Source organism: Equus asinus, chromosome 1, assembly GCF_041296235.1.
Source record: "Equus asinus isolate D_3611 breed Donkey chromosome 1, EquAss-T2T_v2, whole genome shotgun sequence".
In the NCBI taxonomy this organism is placed as follows: domain Eukaryota; kingdom Metazoa; phylum Chordata; class Mammalia; order Perissodactyla; family Equidae; genus Equus; species Equus asinus.
In genome coordinates, this window is record NC_091790.1 from 174,255,782 (window position 1) to 174,278,353 (window position 22,572).

A 22,572-nucleotide genomic window follows, 5' to 3' on the forward strand; every position below is an offset into this window, starting at 1 on the left:
GTGTGCTGTATTCTGATTTCATAGGACCCCTTCTTTGAGGTTCTAGTGCTTTTGTGAATTTTGTTGACTCCATAAGATACAAATCTATCCTTTACCTTTGGAATATCTGGAATTCCTCATTTTCAGATTTTAGAAATGCGTCTATTAAAGGACAAATAAAGACTTCTAGGGGCATATACTCAGGGTTAGAAGTCTGTAACTTAAGTCACAGCTGGAAAGAGAGATAATCCTAGGTACTAAGGAATGTACAAACATGAGTTGGCCTTCAGGTCTATTGGAAGACCTCTATAGCTAGCAAAATTCCAAACTCTATCTGCACATGGACCCCAGAAGAAATAAGTTAAATCAAGGAGAGTTCTGAGAAGCTTCAGTTTGATGATACCATTTATTTGATAAAAAGTGTGACACTGTTAAGCATTAAAATGGTAAAATTGTTCAAAAATAATACAGTTAAATCAGTGGTATACTTTCAGAATTTCGAAGAAGTACAGTGTTTATCATTTTTTCAAAAGCTGCATTGCTGCAGTGGACATTATACTGGCTGTGGAGTGACATCATGCATGCCATTCTTCGTTGTTTATATTTGTTGAAATTCACTTAGCTTCAAATAGTAATATTCCTTTACTGCCACACATTCAAAATAAAGCCAAAACAGTGGTGTGAAACTGTACTGTCTCGTTGTAATAACCATAATTCTTTTTGTCAGGAATGCTTTTTTGATGATGTGGAGAGCATACCAACAGTGACTACATGGAACACATACCTTCGATATATTACTATCCACAAGAGCTTAATTTTTGTGTTAATTTGGTGTTTTGTTATTTTTCTGGCTGAGGTAAGAATTTTCTGTTGTAAAATATTACTGTGATTTAAAGTTAAATTAAGAATAATTTGGAAGGATATATACATATATATGCACACACATATATAAATGTATATATGCATATATAAGTAAATATAAGTATACGTGAGTATATGTAATTTTACATCATATAGTGGTATATATAGTTTCATATAGTTTTTCTATTGATATTTTATTTCATATGTACATAACATGAAATACACTTAAACACATATCTTCTGTATGAAAAGTTTTTGATACAGAGGTTCAAAACCTCAAAGTGGAATACATTTATATGGATTGAAATTAGACACTGAAAATCATTCTGTAGTAAATTTTAAATTCATTTGACTCTAGATGTTGCATTATTAAATATGCAAATGATGAATCCACCTATAAATGACTATTTCTTCACAAAATGAAATAAATATATACTAGTGGCTTAGTAATCCTTTTAAACAATCCTTTCAGAGATTTACCCAGTTGCTTACAGAATCTTTTTGTCTATAGTGCCACCATTGTGGTTTCTTTGCCATGTCCCTGCTGTCCTTCACATCACCATGTTGAAAGAAGGGGGGAGGTGCAAACAGCACAGTAGACCACATCAGTGTAAGCTGGTTGGTGGATGAGGTTTTTCTCTAGATCAAGAGCAGCCACCTAAATGCCCAAAGGGACCTGGCAGAGAATGTCTGCAGGTGAAGTGGCTTTGAGGCTGAATGGAGGGCATTTGCCCTCCAATTGTCTAAAGGGGACAACTGCAGCTCAGTACCAGCCAAGGACTTGCCATTTGGGAATTTGGATCAGTTTTGGTAATTCTTCTTATTTATCAAGATAAGGTGGAAATCCAAAATTTCCTGTAAAATGTTCCCATTTTTGAGTGTGGGTAGTTGAGTAAATAAAAACAAACAAATGAACACTATATGGGCACAAGAAAACACATCTGTGGATTGGATTCAGCCTGTGAATGACTATTTATTCCAGATATTTATTCCAGAGGGCACCACTGGACGTGCACTAATATACAACCTAAATAACATTAAGGCCCATGCTGCCTTCAGGGAAGAAATGACCCAGGTGAAGAACTGCCTCTCCTGAGACAGTATAAATGCATACATTACTGAAACAAACTTGAACTACATGTTTTTCCTGTTGTTAGACTGTTTCTAACTTCAGTTAAGAAGTCTACATAAAAGTCATCATCCTCCCTGACCAAGTAAGATAATGTTAAATATCTAAAGGTGTATGCCAAAAAGTTGTACATACTACTTCACCTATAAACCAACAGTTTCCATTTGTTTTTTGAGTTCTCGTGATAACTCTTCTTTTGCCCTCCTACTATTTTAAGTTAATAAACCAAATGGAGACTTGATGCAAGATGCAGCATACAGCGTTAGCTGTGGAGTCAGACTGACCTGGCTGTGACCTAACTCTGTCTTCTTAACACTATGAAACTGAGCAAGTTAGTTAGCCGCTCTGAGCCTCAATTTCCTCCTCTATAAAATGGAAGATTGTAAATAGTACCAGCTTCCTAAGTCATTTTTGCATCTTAAGAGACATCATGATTATAAAGCCCTTAATGTAGGGCTTGGCACACAGCGAGCGGTGCTAGTTGCTGTTCTCATTAATATCCCTAATGTCATATCATTGTTATGAAGCTCAAGATAGTTTGAGGTGAATGTGTTTATAACAGAGATATAATAAAAGTTTCAATAATCCCTTTTACGCTCTAGCGAAAATATGCGGTTTGGGTAATTTGACACTCTCACATTAACGTGATTAACATGAGTAATAAAAATTGCATTGAAATGTATTTCAAACTTGCCTCATTAATCTTTGCCAGTTATGCCAAATGACCAACATTAATGTGAATGAAACCCAGTTCTGTGCAACATTTAATGCCAAACCAGCCCTTTATAATTGTTAGTGATTTGAACCTCTGCATTGAAAGATTGCATTACTTGATTGTCTTCAATTTATAGAGTTACATGAGAAAACATGGGCCTATCTGAATATGGTGGTGATTTATGTTTATTTACAAGACCTTTGTGCCATGCAACTCCATAGAGTTGAACTTATACACCTTTTGAAATGATGTACAATTAATTAATTAATTAGTAATTGAGCATTGAGCTGCTGCACATGTGTACAATATTATTAGGTCACTTAATCAAGAAGACAGTGATCCTTTGTCTTTGGGTTAGAAAGTAAATTACAACAGAGAATGTAAATGCTGTGTAACTACCCATTATTAGTCGAGCTCTCACAAGTATTGTAAAAAATTATCTTTTTAATGGACAAAACAATTGATAATGCCATTTTCTAGGCAAGAAATAATGTAATAAATGATGAGCCTTTTTGGCCAATATCCTGGAGGCATTGCCAATTAACTGACTCTCAAAATTTTGATTCACCAAAATTTGGTGATAGTAGACAAATAGTAATTATTTCAATTATGTGCACAGTTATGCAGCTAAACAAATCACTCACTGATGTTCACAGTTCTGTCAGCTTATTTGAATCAAAATTTACCTAGTTTTTCTTTTAGACGAAGCTTCTTTCTTAATACCAGTGTTCACCTTTCTCATTACCATTGAATATCTCATTGGTGCTTTGTGTCATGGTACAGATGCTAAGCCAGGAAGATAGTTTAGTCCTTTTACACTTTGTTTAGAGCCTAATACTCATCATGATCAGAGAAACTAAAGAAAGGTTAAGATACATTTCTTCCTTGATAAAAATGATTTATCCATTTTGACTTTTCATAGGGGTGTACTTCAATTTGGATTTTGTGATTTTATAGAATAGGTTCAATCTGCCTCTCTTTTACGGTATAAAATACTTAGCCTTTTTTATTTCTTCAAATTGCTAAACCGAAAAAAACTAGTTTGGTCTATTAAGTTTGTTGCCACTTATCGTTGGTGTGTAATTTTGATAAGGGAGTCAGTCTGCATTTTCCCAGTCCAGGGCAATATCTTCAGTAAGTTCTTACGTATTAGCAGCTTGGTTATAGGCTGTAAAATCTCTATTACGTTGGTCTTTCTAGTGCTCCTATTTGGCAGTGCGTCATTGACTAGAGAGAGAAGAAATGCAAATAATAGATTAGGAGGCAGTTTCCTGATTCCTTTTCCAACAACCAGAGAGTATTGTTGTTGACTGGACTATCTAAAGATTCCATTTAGTGATTTTTAAGAAATGTGTCAGAGAACTGCCGTGTCTTATTCCTTTATGATTTCCCTTCTGTTAATGAGGAATCCCTGGGTGGCTTTACATTATTAGTAAAATAGATGTCATATATTCTCATATTACCACTGCTGGTAGTGATTGATAGCAGTTCTTTTAAGGCAGCTTTACTTAGCATGGGTCTGTGTTTTAGAGCATTTGACCTGCAAAGCCTTGAAATCTGTGTATTAAGTCATGACAAGGTGTCACTTTACTATTACCGCCTGCCATTCATTCAGCCATTTACTCATTCAACACATATTTTTCAAGTTCCTTCAATATGCCAGGCACAATTCTGTGTTGCTGTGTATACAGTGAGTAACAAACAGAATGTACAGATGGAATATAAGATGTACTTATGTTTATAGTGTAAACAGAACATTTGTTATGCTGTGCTCCTTTGGTAAAAACTCAAAATGTCAATAGTATTTTAATAGGTATTCATTTATACACAGATCTCATTTTGTGACTTGGGAAGTAGCTCTGAATTCTGTGTATGTCCAAAGTTTGTAGAATGAATTGGTTTTGATTCTTTATCTTGAACCTACATAACATAACATCACCTGCTTTTTCAAATGTATTTTCTATATGATCATTATATAATTTTTTCTCTGCTGACATTTGTAAGTGCATTTTTAAGTATCCTGTTATCCATCCATTCCTTTACCTATTAAATACAGATTTACTTAATGCCTACTGTTGACCAGGTATGGTACTAGGCATAGTACCGAGCCTAGTGGTACTATGGGAAAGAGGACAAGAATGGCTCTTCCCTGCTCTTTTGAAGCACATTCTGAGGGAGAACATAGGCGATCAATACATTTTGATGGAAATGATTACAGAACGTGATAAGCGCAGAGGGAAATAAATAGCAGCTAAGATAAAGGTGAGAGCAGGAGGGGATGGGGGGGACTTTCTGAGGGATTGACATTTGGCTGACACCTGAAAGATAAGACAAGTCACACCTGCAAAGACTGAGGCAAATGCAAAGGTCTCAGAAGGATTTGGTGAATTACGGAAACTGAGAGGAGGCCAGCATAATAGGGGGTGGAGGGGACAGGTGTTGGAGAGAAGCGTGTAGCATGTGGTGATGTTAGAAAAATAGGTAAGAACCAGACTCGCGGGACCACTGGCTGTAGGAAAGAGCTTGAGTTTTATTTTGAATACAATAGGGAACCTTTGATAGGCTTCAGCCAGGATATGACATGATCTTTTCTATGTTTTAAAAAGATCACTCCATCTACTATAAAGTGAAAATGGATTGGATGGGGACATGAAGGGAGGTAGGGACATCTGGTATCACTGGAACAGATTGCTCTTGTTGTCTAGGCTCAATATCCAAGGCACTGAGAACCTTAAGTCATATTTAAAGGCCTACGCAGATATTCCACAGTGAAATATTCAGGAGTGTCTTCTCTGTAGCCTATTAAAGCTCTTCGTGAAAGGGTGCTGGACCACTATACCTTGTTTGCTTGGATTCACATTTTTGAGCCTTTTATACGTCTGGCCTTATTACATTATTACATTGCCCTTGGCAGTTTTCTTCTCTTTCAGGCCTATTTTCTTTAGTTGTGAATAGCAGAGTTGTGTCTGACCAGGTTGTGCTATGGGAGGGTTCCTCACAGGTCCTGAATGCATTCTTGCTCTAGTTCTATATCACATCTTATTTTTGAAGCCGTACTGTTTCGATTTTACTACATACATGATCACCTTTCATCCATCACATCTCCTAAGATGTGTACTAATCATTTAGCAAATAAGTCTTTCAAATGTAGACACTTGGCTTCTCTTTCTGTATGTATCTATATGGGATTCGACTGCTGCGCTTCATTTTTTTAAAGTAATGTAAACAAATTTTCTACGTAATTCTAATTCATCCTGGCTTCTAAATCCTGGCTACATCTTCTTTTGCATCTTAGGGCCATTTGCAAAGTTTGTGAATCATCTTCTTGGCCATTCATGGATCTATCCTTAGAGAATGCCATCATCAGATTCCTGATGCCCAACATGGACATATAATAAATTCTCTGTCTACAACCCTATATAACTAATAGTTATTATAGTCTATGCATGCTCTGTCTGATACAGTAGTCACCAGCCATGTATGACCATATAAATTAAGTGACGTTAATTAAAATGAAACAAAATTTAAAATTCAGTTGCTCAGTCATACACACTAGCCACATTTCAAGTGATCGAATGCTGCGTGATAAGTGGCAACAATATTGAACAGCGCAGATATAGAACATTTCTATTATTGTAGAAATTTCTATTGGACAGTGCTGATTTAAACTGTACTGTTTTCCATGTGATATGGAGTGATATTTGAAACCCTGAAAAAACTGCAAATAAGAACCTTTTTGCTTTTCTTCTTTAATCTTCCAGGACTGTCACTCTATGATAAACTACATGAACTTTATAACCTTAAAACATTTTGGAAATGAAACAATAAAACTTGCTTACTCAATTGTTTCTATATGCCCCAAATATTTTTAGTAAAGACATTATGTCAAGTCCTTGGAAATGTCTTTCTTCCGGTCAATAAAAGCAGTTTGGACTGGTGGTTCCATGTCTCTGTCCACAAGTGGTCTCTATCCACAAAAGCCAGAAAATAACTTTTATTACACTGACTAGACCAGGTCTTTGGAAAACTGTTTTGGTTATTGTTCCATAGTAAATATTATAAAATATGTGTTTCTGGAATTTACTCCCATCCTGAAAATGTTGGCAATGCCAGTAATATTGACACTTTCTTAATTGGAACAAAGGAGGACTATAATAACTGAAGAGTGACTGAGAAATATACCCTTACCTAGGTTCTTGAGAAATATCATTAGTCTTAGGAAATAGGAAAACAATTGTACTGGAACAAAGACTTTTGAAATAGATTATTGCCGAGGTTCTTGTCATTTGAATTTCAAGGAAACAAGAATAGTTTTTCTTCTTATTAATACAGTCTTGGAGGCTGTGTATACAGTGAAAAAAAGTCAGAAAGTAAGGATGATACCTTTAGATTTTTCATCATTATATTCCTATATGATATGTAAATTTAACTAAAATTTATACACCCCTTTAAAGTGTAGGACTTCATAATGTAATTTCTTGATTAATGCTGTGTTATCAATAAATTAGTTTATATAGTATTATTAAATAATCAAGATAAATTTCAGTATGAAGTAAGACATAGGTTTCTTATACCAAGCATATTTGTTTGTCCCCTGTTAACTTTTATGCTGTGTTCCTTTTCAAAATTACTTTACTCACAATTTCGTGGTTCTTTTTTCTATTTTATTCTTTGGTAACATTATTTTTGGGCTAATTGGGTAGTTTCAGTCATTTCTAGTAGTATAATTGTGATGGCATCAACACAAGATTGTTTCTCACAGGGCTTAGGAGAATAGAATGCCAAATTGAAATAGAACAGAGTACAGGTCATTTAAATGTCAAAGGAACTACAAAAATCACATTTGATAAAAAATTTTTTTGGTCTAGTTATAGTATAGAACATTTTTCCCTCAGCCAAATGTTTCCACTTTGAGAAAACCCAAAATAATTTTCATACCAGTGGAGTATGTTTTAACCTGAGTGCACTTATGTTTATTCATAAACTGTGAATTTTTACATCGTTGAAACTTTTAACTAAGTTTCATAAACATTAATCTCATCTTTTCCAATAATTAATAGTTCCTGTTGAATGAAAGAGAGAAATGCAAAGTATTTAATTCAACGAAATTTGAATTCCGTTAACTTAGGATGTTCTCACCACAAATAATGGTTCTTAGAACAATGATTGCAGCTGCTGGACCCAGGAGAGCAAAGCAAAGGAAAATGAAATTGTGTCTATTTTGATGTTGGTCATGGTGGAATTAGAGGAAGGTGTAGGAAGAATAGGAAAAGATGTTGGAAAAAAATCAACTGTGTGTTGTTCTCTTCTAGGTGGCTGCTTCGTTGGTTGTATTGTGGCTACTTAAAGAGTGAGTATTCGGTATCCTATTGTGGATTGTATTTTGCCTCTATTGATTATTTGGGTCTTATTAAATATTGTAATACCCATTGTGCTTCCCCACAGTATTACAGTAGTGGAAAATCGAGCTCTTTGGTTTAAAGTTGTGAGCATGTGCAGTCCTGCAGCTCTTTGCCAACTTCTAAAGGAATTAATTGTTTAGTTTCCATAAAATGCCATAAAAATATTTAAAACAGCATTGTACATTTCGTATTTGCTCTGAGTATTTAATAAGGATCAGTTTTATCTATTTCAATGGTGAAAAACTTAATCTGCTTTCTTGCAATAGTAAATCCTTGAGACTAATGGCATGAACTCTGCTAGTGAAATGTGTTGTGCTTCTTTAGATTCAAATTGAGTTTCATTTATGTGTTTTGGAAATCTAGTAGGAAAGTTTGGTTGCCAAATAACAGTCTTCCTTTTGCTTTCCAGAACACCGCCTCAAGACAGCGGGAATAGTACAAAGGGTGCAAATAACAGCTTTGCAGTGATCATCACCAGCACCAGCTCGTATTATGTTTTTTACATTTACGTGGGAGTAGCCGACACTTTGCTAGCTCTGGGCCTCTTCAGAGGTTTACCACTGGTGCATACTCTAATCACAGTGTCGAAAATTTTACACCACAAAATGTTACACTCTGTTCTTCAAGCACCTATGTCAACACTTAATACGTTGAAAGCAGGTACTTGACTAAGTATACACAAAATGAAACTGCTGATCCACCCTCAAAAAGACCTGTGATTTGGTTGGTTTTCTAGTAGTAGCGTTGGCTTTTGCATGGAGGCATCTGCCCTTTGTTGAGCTTCCTTATGACTGGAGGTACATGTCTCAGATACCATAGACCTTCAGATATGGTTGTTCCATACATTCTTTATTGGTTAATTAGAGTAGCTCAGTTTGTTAGAACGTGATGCTGACAGGACTGTAGCAGCAGAAGCAGGCCTTTCTGGGTCAGTTGCCCTTCTCTCTTCAGATATTTGGTCTAGCTCCCTTCCAGGCATCTTCTTACCAATGTGTAGTGTTGTTCAAAAAAGGGGAAGATTTGAAGTGATCAAGGAAAATATAAAATTCTTTTACTGATAAAGTCTTTTGATGGAGTAGAATAATCTAGTTTCATGTAACTGTTTAAAGATGATGATATAAATTCATTTCAGGGTTTTCTTTTCTTTTTTCGGGGGGGGGGGTAGCAGGAAATCCAAATGTATTTTAAAAGTATTTTTGACACCATCATAGAGGTTGGTAAAAGAGTATAAGCTTTCAGTTATAAGATAAGTAAGATCTGAGAATCTAATGTATGGCATGGTGATTATTGTTGATAACACTGTATTTTATCATTGAAATTTGCAAAGAGAATAAAACTTAAATGTTTTCACCAAAAAAAAAAAAAGGTAAATATGAAAGATGATGGATGTGTTAATTAACTTGATGAGAGGAATCCTTTCACAATGTATACATAGATCATCACATTGTACACTTATTAAATGTCTTACAACTTTATTTGTCAATTATACTTCAATAAAAATAAACAAAGTCACAGAAAGTAACAGTAGTGATGTAAAGGGCCCAAGATTTAAGAAACTGAGGACAATGAGGTACTTTAAAGTAATCAATTCTATCGATTTCCCTTTAGACAAATTTGCATTTAAAGAATCTGAAGTTAATAAGGAATCCGCCAGGTTTTATTCTTACAGCAACCTGTTGAGCACTTGCTTTGTGTGGCATTAAACCAGGGGCTAGTATGAAAAGTTGAATAAGGCACAGTTCTTGCCCTGGAAGAATTCACAGACAAGGGAGAGGAGGTAGATACAAAAACAATTGATTATAAAGCAAAGAATAAGTTCCAAGATTGAGATTTTTAGAGTGATTTATATCTAGAAATGTGAAGATAAGAAATGCCCGTCATTTTTTTCTGAGTGACAAAATTTCAGGGTTAGTATTCAGGAAGATCTTGTTTATATTTATTCTGAAGCTCTTGTGTGTCACCAAAACCTTGCCTCATTTGGATATACACATCACAGTCCTCTGTTTCAGAGCTACAAAATTTTAGACCTAAAAGGGAGTGTCAAAGTACCTTGATCCTGTGATTTCATTTTTTATGAGAAAACTTAGGACCAGAGAAGGTAGATTCGTCCAAGTTTCCTTCAGTCAGAAATGGGCAATGAGATATGATGAAAGAGTACAGGCATTGTTTGAGGACTGCCTTGGCCCCATAAGGGTGATGATCATGGGCGGATTAATCTTCTGAGCCTTGTCTCCTCGTCTGTAAAATAGGAAAAGGGATGCTTATCTCAGAGGACCATTGTGAGACAGAAACAAGGCGATCTACTTGCCTGTCACACAGTAAACGTGAAATAAGTGTTAGTTCCCCATTGTTCCCTTCTGTGGGGTGTTTTTCCCATGGGGGGGGGGGTGCACTTTCCATTCCACCTCTTCACTTTTCAGAACTCCTCTTTCCCTAAACACTGCTCACAGTTGGTTTGGAACCTTCTCTATTTCGTGTTTAAATAGTTACTATTTATTTTCTCATTCATCTTACTTTGCAAACTTTAATCCACTTTGTAGGATGATTCTGATACATCTCTCTTTTTTGCATTCCTCCTTATTTATGCTCCTGAGAACTGAAATAGCAAGATGCTCTTACGTCTATATGTCCTTTTCCCACCCTACTCCCACCCCTAATTTCTGTAAGCAAAGATTCTGCTTTCTTTTAAAAGCCATTGCTATTGCTGATTTGTGGTTCGTTCGTTCTCATGTTGCCTAGATGTTCTCTGCTATACTTGGCAACAGCCAATGCTTCCTTGCCTTGTATGTACACTTCAGTTTCTCCCAGGTGTGCCTTTTTGCCATTGTATATTGACCTTAATTTTCTCCTTGCCTGATTTTCTGATGTCACTATTTAAATGACCTTAAGATGCACAGACACATAGTAGGTGCTCAGTAAAGTGTGTTGAAAGAATGAAAGTGTGAATGCCTATTTTGACAGAATACTACCATTTGAACTATAATAAGCACCAGAATGATATTTTTTTCACTATAGTGGACTTTCATTTTCTAAACAGTATTTATAAATACCATAGGCTAATGTTTTTCAATGTTTGGTTTATTTATGGAAAGATATATAAATATGTTTAATTAAGTATGCTAAAGAACATAGTATTTATAAAGGCTAATGATAGTGCCTTAAGTCAGTAAATATGTATTGACTAATTCCTACATGTAAGGCTTTTTGCTGAGGGCTGCGAGTGTTACAAAGTAAATGTGGCATGGGCCTGTTGACTTCTAGCAATTTACAGTCTAGAAAAAGAGATAAGACATGTAAGTAAGAGACTATGACATAAGACATGGAGATAGTCATTATAACACAGAGGTGCTGACAAGATGTCTTAAAGGTATTAAGTGTGTCCAGTGGAGGAAGGGATTAATTCCAGCTGGTACAAACATTGAGGCTTCCTTGTAGGAGGGGCATTTGAGTTGGGCCAGGAAGAAGACGTTGATTTTGACAAGTAGAGACAAGAGGAAAGGCTTTTCAGGCAGAGAGAACCACTTGGAAAAGGCAGGGAGGTAGGAGAGTGTAGAATATATTTAAGGAATAGACCAATTTAACTGAAACAGATTGTTTGAGTAGAGGAAGCTTGTACTAGCTAGGTGGCTTAAGGTCAAATTATAGAAGGCATTAAATATTAAACTAAGAATTTTGGACTTTATCCTGCAGTTAATGGGGAGGTGAATGATAAGATTCAATGTCACTTTGTTTATACATTGTTATGTTATATTTTATCTAATTATATGTTTAACTCCCCCCTAGACAATCAATTCCTAAGGGGCAAGGAGCATGTCTTATTCATCTCTGTTATCTCAGTGCCTAGCATTGTGCCTGGCACATAGTAGATACTTTGCATATCACTTCTTTTCATTGAAGGAAAAAATGATCAGACTTATAAATGTGAATCTGGAATTTAGAAGATAGGCTGAGGCTTAGATTGCCAGTGAAGAGAGTAGAAAGAGAGAACATGGCGAAGGAGGGCCACATGGTGGGCAGGCAGGGGTTCAGAGCAGCTGTGGTTTCTGCAGAGGTGCTGAAGGGTGTGCCAGTCAGAGGAGAGGGAGAGCTGTATGTTGTGGAATACAGATGTAGGGGCATGATGATAGTGGGTCCAAGAAGTTATCACTGACCTCAGGCTTGCAAGTGGGAGATTGTAGTAGGAGGAGGAGTGCCATTCCTGACAAAATTTGTGATAAGGGCTCTATTGAAGACATTGGTTTTTGCCTGAATCTTACAGCAGTCTATATTTTATAAAGGTTTAAAAGTGAGAGACAATGACTTGAACACATGGTTACTTAGAATTCTTTGTACAACTCTAAAATTTTCTAAGTCCTTATTTATCTGATTACCTGCTAATTCTTATTTGAGTTCTGAATGCTTCTGCTATGATCCAAATTGATCAAATATTGATATGTCTTTTTGAGATTACTTTCTGAGATTATTTAAGATTTAAGGTTTTTGAGCAATTTATCTTCCTTTATATTTTAGGTGGGATTCTCAATAGATTCTCCAAAGATATGGCAATTTTGGATGATCTTCTGCCTCTGACCATATTTGACTTCATCCAGGTTTGTAGAAATAAGTATTATTAAGTATCTTTGAATTTGTCCTACTTTTTTAATAATTAGAAAAAGATGTTAATGTGTTTTTGCTATTTTTTCAATTGGTTAAGAGTTGAAGTCCTATCTGTTGTATGAATTTTGCCAATATTAAAAGTCTTCAAAATAGGCATAAATTTAATAAATTCAGTGATGTCAGATTATTTACCTGACCTGTTCCCAAGGCAATTCTGCATTTAGATGTAATAACTGTCTAGTTGGGAGTGATTTTAGAGGGATAAAAAGACCATCTTCCCCCAAATCACTGTCCGTGAAGTATGACATTTTTGACATTGACATTACTATTTGATGGAAGTTTACCTACCCTCAAAGGGCCCATGTTAAATGAAGACTGATTACCCTGGGGACTACAGTTTAAGGCAGTCTCACCCCTGAAGACTTTGGCACAGATTAGCTAGCCAGCAGCCTCACAGTAGGGACCATAATGCAGGAACAGAAGGACAGATACGTTTTCAAGCACGTGAGAGCGGAAAGAAGAATTCAGGCCTGGTGAGGACTACCCGTGGGTGACAGGTCTGAAGAGGCCTCCAGAGAAGCCTGGCTCTGAGCATATATCCCTGCGGTAGGGTGATTGACTGGTGGTGAGAGTAGAGAAGCAAAGGAGGGGATGGAGATGAAGGTGACCTAGAGGGTACCGCATTAGGACTCCACAAATGACAGGACTTAAGGAGTGTTGGGAGTTAAAGACCTTGGCTCTTGGACCAGGTTTGAAAACAGCTTCCTGTCTGGCTTAGGGCAAGCTTCAGAGAGCAAATGCCACAGTCTCAGTGATATCCTTGGAGAGACAAGTTAAAACAGGATGCTGCCCATCTTAGGATGAGTCATTCTTTCCTCCCACGCCCTTTCACCCCCCACCCCCCGCCAAATAATAATACTTTATTTGAGAGAACCTATGAAACAAAATAAGGGCCACTACATTTGTGTATATACACAACCGACATTGGCAGGTACAGAAAACCCAGACTGTCAGTTTGCCTCCTCTGAAGGGACTGGCACAATCAAATGCACGAAGTGTTCCCAGTGAACTTTAGCATTTGGGATTTCCTTCAGTTGCTCTGTTTAGGGATGTAAGTCAGCAGCAGCTGCTGGAATTCTCTGACGCTTTGGGTTCACGCGTTTGAAGGAGCGTTTCCTGGGTCTTTCCTTAAGCACTGGACATTTGTTCCTCGTTCAAGGAGTGTAAATGACTGGTTCCAAATGTGATATTATCAAATCAGGTACAAACTGGAACACGGACATCTTGATATGATTAAAAAGGATTCACAAATGGTGGCCCTTGATAATTTTTTTCCTACTTTTTAGTCTACTGAGTATTTTCTGAATCAGGGTAAGGCTCACTTCAGTCTCTGGGAGAGCTAATTTTTAAATATTTATTTTGTAAATCAACACTTTTTGACATATGTGATGGCTCTCCAGTCCTTTCTCTTATGGCAGTTTGAATAGTTTCTGCTCAGCTTCTAATGTTATTGGGATTTGTTAGTTGTTGCTTCCCAAGTGATCGGGCAGGGGACTTTTATTTTAGTTTCCCTATTTTATTTATAAAAGGGTCTCACATTAAGAAAGCATAATACATAACAATCTGATACAGTAAAAATCCAATTAATTTTGATTTTGTAAAAAATTCATCACAGGGATCCTTTAAATTGTGAGCTCCTCTCGTTTTACTTAATTATGTTCAGCTTAATGAAATTTCATTCCAGTCACAATATTTCAGGAACAGATCTTTTACATAGAATATGGCACACTTGTAAACTTCCTTTTTTCAAAAACTTCATTTCTATTTACTCTGTTTCCTAACATTTGATAATGTTTTGGCAAATTTGCTTTCTGAGTTGGAACATTACGTAATGAAAACGAAAGATCTGGGTTCTGTTTTGCAGATACCACTATTTATTTTACCTTGAGCAAGACAACCTCTAAGGGTCTCAAGTTTCTAACATGGAAAATGGGGAAAATAAATCTGGTGCTGGTCCCTTTCAGTCTTAAAGTTATATGCTTCAGACTGACACACTGGAAGTGGACCATGCAGGAGAAACTTTATCTTGAAGCCAAATGGAAAAAAACTATATCCTAGAATCCTACTTATCTCCATGTCTGGGAGAATAGTTTTTTTCATGAAACAAAAGCTTACATATTTTAAAATATCAAAACCTTCTATTCTCCTCCTCAAAACCTTTAAGTTTTTTTGGATTGCTTCTCTCTTCTCCTAATATACGATTACGCGCTGAGTTCAGTTACTTTGATCTCTGCTGTGTCTTTCACATCTTTTTTCCCACATTCATTCTGTTAATCTCAATCCCTTGCTTAAAAATTCTCAAAGACTCACTATCATTTATGAATTAAATTTCAAATCTGGTGTTCATTGCATGGTTCTGAAAAGGTATTTTGTGCTGCTTTGGTGGCTGAAAATGTGCTGCTCACTTTCTAGGAACATGGATGGATGGTGCCTGCTAGTTTTTATGTTCCATTGATTTTTTTTTTTCCTGAGGAAGTTTAGGATTTCGATAAGGATGAATGAGAATTAGAAGTCTGTGCTCACATTTTTGTCTTGTCTGAAGTCCTTCTATTTAATTATTCGTTTTGTTGTCCTCTCGCTAATTCACCTGATCTGAAACGACTTGTTTCTAATCCAGTGTGAATTAAAAACTAGGATAGAATTTAAGGCTTCTTTGTGTAATTAGAATATCAAATACATTAAGCCAGTGCCTTTAATTTTGTATACAGTACTAAATTATTAAGTTCTGACCTCAGTGCCTAAGGATGGCATCTTATGGAGCAAAGAGAATTATTTTCCTCAAAGGTTAGACTTATTTTTCACTTATTTTTTGATTTGGGCTATCTTCTGGATGGTTATAATTGCTGGAAGTCTCTTTCATGAATGTTTCATCACTTCCAAATGTCCCCACTTTTTTCTGCTCTTCTAGAGCCCAGTGTGATATCTTGGCCTGTTGACTACCCAATCCCAACTATTCTATCGTAATACAGTTCCCGTTTCTTTCCTAAGAATCTGGACCATATCAACAATCATTCAAAAAACATTTGGGGAGTTTGGCGCTTTCTCTTTTTACTGGTGGCACTTGTAGGACAAGAAAGGAATAGGGAAGACTTTCCTGAGATTATTGAGCCATCATATGTACTTAGTCCGTTGTCTGGCACAGCAAAGATTCATCTGCATATTCGTCAAATGAGTGAGGGGCTGATATTACAAAATCTGATGATTGGAGACCTAAAGGCATTTTCCCTTAGAAAAGTATCACCGAGATATGATCATCTAAGGTTTTAGATGAAAATAACAACCTGTTCAAACAAGATTTATGCAGACCTTAGCTATACCTGGTCTCCACTCCCACTGACCAAAATGCTCTGTGTTTCACTGCATCAGCTGGAAAATACACATGTGACCCAAGGAAACTGGTAGAGAGCTGGCTCCCTGATCATATGGATGTTATAATAGGTTGTTATATACATATATATAAAAAATAGGATGTTAGAATAGGTTTGTTTTTCAACCCTTGTTGCTGACAATTACTTTATTTATACTTTATTCAAATAAGTTATTTTGGAGCAAACATTAGCATACATTTTTTTCTTTTTAAAATGTCTCGATTTATGTCACACAGAAATATAGAATTTAAGCCTTTAATTTGATCCTGAACAACATCAATATGGTTAGCTTGTTTCTGAGACTGCCAACAGGGATCCATTTTTTGGTGGATAATGTGAAGAGAGATCTGCGATGGGTGGGCTTGACTGAAACACAAAATTCAGTCAACATTTTGACAACATATGAGATAGAAAAAGTTGTCTAACTTCAAATTAAATCAGCCGTTTCCAAAAAAAATTTTTTGAACCCTTAGATTTTCTCCAGTTATTTCAAGGAATGGGAACAAGATTGTTGGGAGGGGAGTAAAATTTATTAAGTACAATTTTTTTCAATCTTAAACGTGACAAAACTAGGTTCAGAGAAGTTAAGTAGCTTGCCTAAATGACCAAGCCTACGGTTACACCAGGTCTTTCTGATTCAAAAGTTTCCAAGATGATGCCCAATTTTCAGAAATTGTCTAAACAACATAAATCCTAAAATTTCACATTCCTACTAAAATTATCTCAGAATGAAAGTGTACTTTAAAAGAGGGCCAGGCTAGAAAGAAATCATATTCATTTAAAATTTATTTATCAAACAACACTTTAAAGTGTGTGGAGAATGAGAATATTCTGAGATCAGAAATCACCATGTTTTTGAAATTTCAAAATGTTATACTGAGTGACCTAAATAATTTTTTGAATATTCATAGAACTTATGAAAAAAGTGTCTCCCTCCTAGTAGGAAGATACTTGCTCCTTATTAAGAATGAAACCGGGGCAGGCCCGGTGGCGCAGTGGTTAAATGTGCACGTTCTGCTTCGGTGACCCGGGGTTCACAGGTTCTGATCCCAGGTGCAGACATGGCACCGCTTGGCAAGCCATGCTGTAGTAGGCATCCCACATCTAAAGTGGAGGAGAATGGGCACGGATGTTAGCTCAGGGCCAGTCTTCCTCAGCAAAAAGAGGAGGATTGGCAGTAGGTGTTAACTCAGGGCTAATCTTCCTCAAAAAAAAAGAGAATGAAACAGAGTGTGAAGAGCTTAGTTAGAAATATGTAGCTGATGTACCTTGTCCCCTTTGCAGTGTGAAAACGTTTACTCACTAAGGTGTTTTCTTTGACTCTACAGTTGTTATTAATTGTGATTGGAGCTGTGGCCGTAGTCTCGGTTTTACAACCCTACATCTTCCTAGCAACAGTGCCAGTGATAGCTGCTTTCATTATATTGAGGGCCTACTTCCTCCACACTTCACAGCAACTCAAACAACTGGAATCTGAAGGTATGACACTGAATGGGAATGCTCACCTTGAAAAATATCCACAAGAGCTATTTGTGATTAGTATTAATCTGCTTTTCCAATTTTTCCCCCTTGTAAGCTCTTGCCTTATATAACAATGACTTTTTAAAATGTGTGCATATAAAAGGAAACAGTAAAGTACAAAACCACATATTTATTTTTGTTAATTTATGAACATTTGACTTCATTTTGGTTTTAAAACAAGTGTAAAGACTTTTACCAGTGTTAGTGTATAGGATATTCATTTATAATTTACTTATATAAGTTAAACTTAAAAATGATCATGCTACTGTTACTGAAGGTTTGTCAGGGTTCCCAAATGATACTGGACAAAAGTCTTCCCTCTGACTTGTTTTCAGACACTCTTGCTTTCTCTCCAGGGGTCCGCCTTTTTGTGTGCCCCCAAACACTGCTTGGGCTGTGTGGGAAGCCCATTTTTCGGTACCAGCCTTGGTGTGGGTGCATTTTCAGGGGATAAATTTCCAGTGCATTTCTGCATTGAAGGTTATTTGCTAAATTAAGTTACATAAACTTTTTTAATTGAGACCTTGAATAAATTGTTTTAAAAGAAAAACATTTTCTCTCAGCAGTGATTAATTTAGGATTAGCCAGAAAAACAATGCCCAGCGGTAGCCAAGGAAAGTGAATCAATAATGGCAGTGATTTTATAACAAGTTCCCGTACATGGTAGCTGAGTGAAAAAGAAGGGTAACTCGTTAAAAAAGTGACAAATTTCATCTGTGCAAAGTATGGCACCAGAATGAAGAACCTCTCTAACAAATGACATGTGTTGTTTGATTTCTCTTTACACTAAGCTTTTTAAGATACGTGGTAGTAAGAATTTGCATTATGTATTTATATGATTTGCATTGTTTTCGTGGGAATATCTCACAGGCAGGAGTCCAATCTTCACTCATCTTGTTACAAGCTTAAAAGGACTATGGACACTTCGTGCCTTCGGCCGTCAGCCTTACTTTGAAACTCTGTTCCACAAAGCTCTGAATTTACATACTGCCAACTGGTTCTTGTACCTGTCAACACTGCGCTGGTTCCAAATGAGAATAGAAATGATTTTTGTCATCTTCTTTATTGCTGTTACCTTTATTTCCATCTTAACAACAGGTACTATGAACTCATTAACTATTTAAGCATTTAATGTAAAACTTTGTCAACCAATAAAATGCTACCTTCTTACAGGTTACAAATTTTATCTTTAAACAGATTTTTTGGGAGTTTATTAATCATGAAATTTTTTCATTCTGTGTTTAACAAATGATTTCCTTGTATTTCTGTTGTTTTACTGTCAAATTAGAGCTATCTGTAGTATTATCCCTGAGGTACAGTTTGAAAAACGGAGACACAGAGAGTATCAGATAACCAATCTGATTGAAAGGAAAAAGTCGTCTCTTGACTCTCATATTGGTAAATGATCCGGGCTTTAAAAATAATAGATCTCTTTATTAAAGAGCTCTCTGAATAGTGGAGAAGAAACATCCACATTTATACACTTAAACACACAAAATCCCCATTCCTGGTAAGTTATGTTCTTCTAACTAGCAGTTGGTGCAATTCGTCATCCTAATGGGAATTTTGCATAATGAAAAACTGCTGTAGAAGTGAAATAATTTAGAGAAAAGTGCCATATATTTCAAATACAAATGTCCTGAATTTTAGGATCTTTGGGTGAAAAACACAAAACATTTCATCATAAGTAAAATGAAAATCTATGTAGACAAGTAAACTCTCCCAATTTAAAAAGTTGAGCTACGGAGCTATAAGAAGTGTTGAAATATGTTACATATGTGACAGTGGACAAAGATTCAGAGCAACTGCCAAATCTGAGGGATCGTTTGATTTTAAAAATAGAATCCTGCTCTAACCAAATGAAACACATGTTGGAGTTACAGGCGTGCCTTGTGGGGACCCAGCGTAGGAGTCATGCTGGGCTTCCAGAGGACGTGGAATAGGTGTGGAGAGTGCGACTCTACTCTTCTTCCCATCTCTTGAGGCCAGATTGAGGCCCGTGTCCATTCCTTTCTGTGGCTGCTTCATTCATTTCACTCTCTCTAAAGACTAGTTCCCCTGGTGTACCAGGGCTGTGCCACAGTGACTTTGTATGGCCTCTTTATTCAGCCCCTTGAATTAACAGCTGAGTTCCTCTGTCCAATTACACAGTCCTGGAGAGAACGGAAAATAAGCTTATTGTGGCTCGGGAGTGCACTTGCAACCCATGCAGCTGCTATGAGGGTCGCAGGTTCCCCACATCCGTTGTGCTTTCAGCTAGGGCAGAGGGAAATGACTCTATGAGAGGGATATAAGAGGGCAGGCAAATGAACTAAATCCTTAGCAGTACAGTAATTTGGGGCAACTTGAAAAAAATTGTTTCTTCTTAAGTTCAGAATTTAAATTTTTTTTCTTTAAGTTGTTTGAAATAGGATCAAAGAGGGCCAAATGAACAAAGATTTGTGAACAATGAATTCAAACCAATATATCATATGCTGTAACATAAGGTTAAGGATCTGATTAAGTCCCGATTTACCAGGGGTGATAGTCAAAGCATTTAACAATCAGCCTAGCTCAGGACTTATCAACCTGATCAGGTGCCCAACCAGAGTGAATGTTAGTCACGCAGCCAATATTGACCCTGCCTCTACTGGCCTTCAGCCATATTCACTCATACACTTAACTTCTCAAAGACCCTCATTTTCCACATGTGTAAATAGACATAATCATAGTACCTATCCCATAGATTTGTGGTGAGTATTAAGTGTGACAATTTGTGCAAAACACTTAGCATAATTCCTGGTCCATAGTAAATACCCATAAATCTTCTATTACTTATTATTGTTATTATTAAAATTTTATCTTTCTCTCATCTTAAGCTTCAGAATGAGTAGTATATTGGGAGCCTGGATAAATCTTACATTTAGAATAAATGATTTAGTACTAAAAGCACATACCTGCTGTCTATGGCTTGTCTTCTGTTAGAGGAATTGTGGAAGCAAAAATGTCAATAATAATAGAATGAATTATTTCTCCCAATTTTAGAACCCTATGACAATTTTATCATGCATTACAGATGCAAAGATGGATTCCCAGCTGAGACTTGGTAACCTAAAGTTATAATAATTTAAGTTCAAAGAATTCCTATTAGAAAATTTTTATGGCCATAAATACTGAATATTGATGAATTTTTATTAGTGGTCCCCTCCAGCCCTGAAAAACTACTTACTCTAATTAAACACTTAAGTATTGTTCTTCCTGGGTGAAGTAGTCATTTTTTAATTCTTTTAACATAAAGGGCAGTCTGTCTTTCCAAATGGCAGACCCGGGAGTTCTGACTTCCCTTTCAAACTTTAAGTCCACTTTCTTCCCTCAATATCTGATTAGCAGAGAAATCCTCCATGCCAAGGCATGAAGCACATCTAAGCATCTTCTGGGTGCTGCTCCAACACACCTTTCTCCTGCTTTTGACTTCTTTGTGGAGGAACTCATCCAGACACAGGACTTCTTGTCCAGTGTAGTCTTTGAGGGTATTATTACCTACAGAGTAATAGTAGAAGAGATAAACATGGTATTTACTCAATACCAACAGCCCCTTAAATATCTGAAACACCTTTAAAAAGGGCAACTCTTTCCTAATATTCAAACACTCTGGTTTAAAATGGTGGTTGAATACTTACTATATTCAGGGCGTTATTACTAGTGGTAGAGGCTGTGGTGAACTGAAAGAAGGTTAAAATTGGCACAAAATTGAAATGTGACTTGAATATGGTATATGCCCCAGGAGAGGTGTAAATAAACTGGTTCACAGAGGACGGAGATAACATAAAGTTTGCTCATATGTTTTTTTCCCCCTGTAGGCGAAGGAGAAGGCACAGTTGGTATTATTCTAACTTTAGCCATGAATATCATGAGTACGTTGCAGTGGGCTGTGAACTCCAGCATAGATGTGGATAGCTTGGTAAGTAATTATTATTATTTTTTAACTTTTGTGAAAAAATTCAGACAAACCAAAAAGTGTAGTTAATGAGGGACAACCAAATAGCCAAGCTCCAGTTTAAGAAATGAAACGTTAGAGATAAATTGAAGGCTGCTATGTATCTCTCATTAAACCCACATCTCTTCTTTCCTCTGCATAGATAGCCACAATCAAGATCTAGTGCTGCAGCGAACCTTATTGCACAGTCTCCTTGCCCAGGATTTTCCTAGGACAGATACCCAGGAGTGATATTGCTGGGTCATAGAATTCACCCACATTCAACTTTACTAGATGGTGCCAAATTGCTCTGAAATCCTTTGTATCTATTGGTACTCCCATCAGGAGCGTATAAGAATTCTCGTAGGCCCATAGCTTCAGCAACACTTGATAGTGTCAGACTTTTTAAATTTTTTTTTAAGCTGGATAAAGTTCTTTTTTATTTTTCTGGGAAAGATTCACCCTGGGCTAACATCTGTTGCCAATCTTCCTTCTTTTTTTTCCCTCTCCAAAGCCTCAGTACATAGTTGTATACTCTAGTTGTAAGTCCTTCTAGTTCTTCTATGTAAGCTGCTGCCACAGCACGGCTACTGACAGACAAGTGGTATGGTTCTGTGCCCAGGAACTGAACCTGGGCCGCTGGAGTGGAGCATGCCAAACTTTAACCACTGGGCCATCAGGGCTGGCTTTAGACATTTTAATTTTGGCAATCTGATGGATGGGAAGTGATTAGTAAGGAGATGGGGCAGCTTAATACATATTTTTTGGCCATTTTGGTTTCCTCTTCTGTTAATTGCTTCTTCATGTTGATTGCCCGTTTTTCAAGTACACTGGGGTTTTTTTCTTAATTGATTTGTAGGAGTTTGTAAATTATGGATCAATTGTGAGTTCCACACATTTCAAACATGATCCTCCAGTCAGTGGCCGGGCTTATAGTGTCTTTGAGGAAAAGAAGCTTTTAAGTTTAACGGAGTTAAATTTATTAA

General features: G+C 36.6%; 1 protein-coding gene across 1 annotated transcript in view; it reads left to right on the forward strand.

The window, feature by feature from the left end:
* Nucleotides 1-22,572, forward strand: part of CFTR (CF transmembrane conductance regulator) — a 165,265-nt gene that overhangs the window by 97,454 nt on the left and 45,239 nt on the right. Inside the window, exons 15-21 of the mRNA XM_014838463.3 lie at nt 707-835; nt 7,997-8,034; nt 8,496-8,746; nt 12,596-12,675; nt 17,439-17,589; nt 18,502-18,729; nt 21,471-21,571. Coding sequence (XP_014693949.2) covers nt 707-835; nt 7,997-8,034; nt 8,496-8,746; nt 12,596-12,675; nt 17,439-17,589; nt 18,502-18,729; nt 21,471-21,571 — 978 coding nt within the window. The remainder of the gene's footprint in view (nt 1-706; nt 836-7,996; nt 8,035-8,495; nt 8,747-12,595; nt 12,676-17,438; nt 17,590-18,501; nt 18,730-21,470; nt 21,572-22,572) is intronic.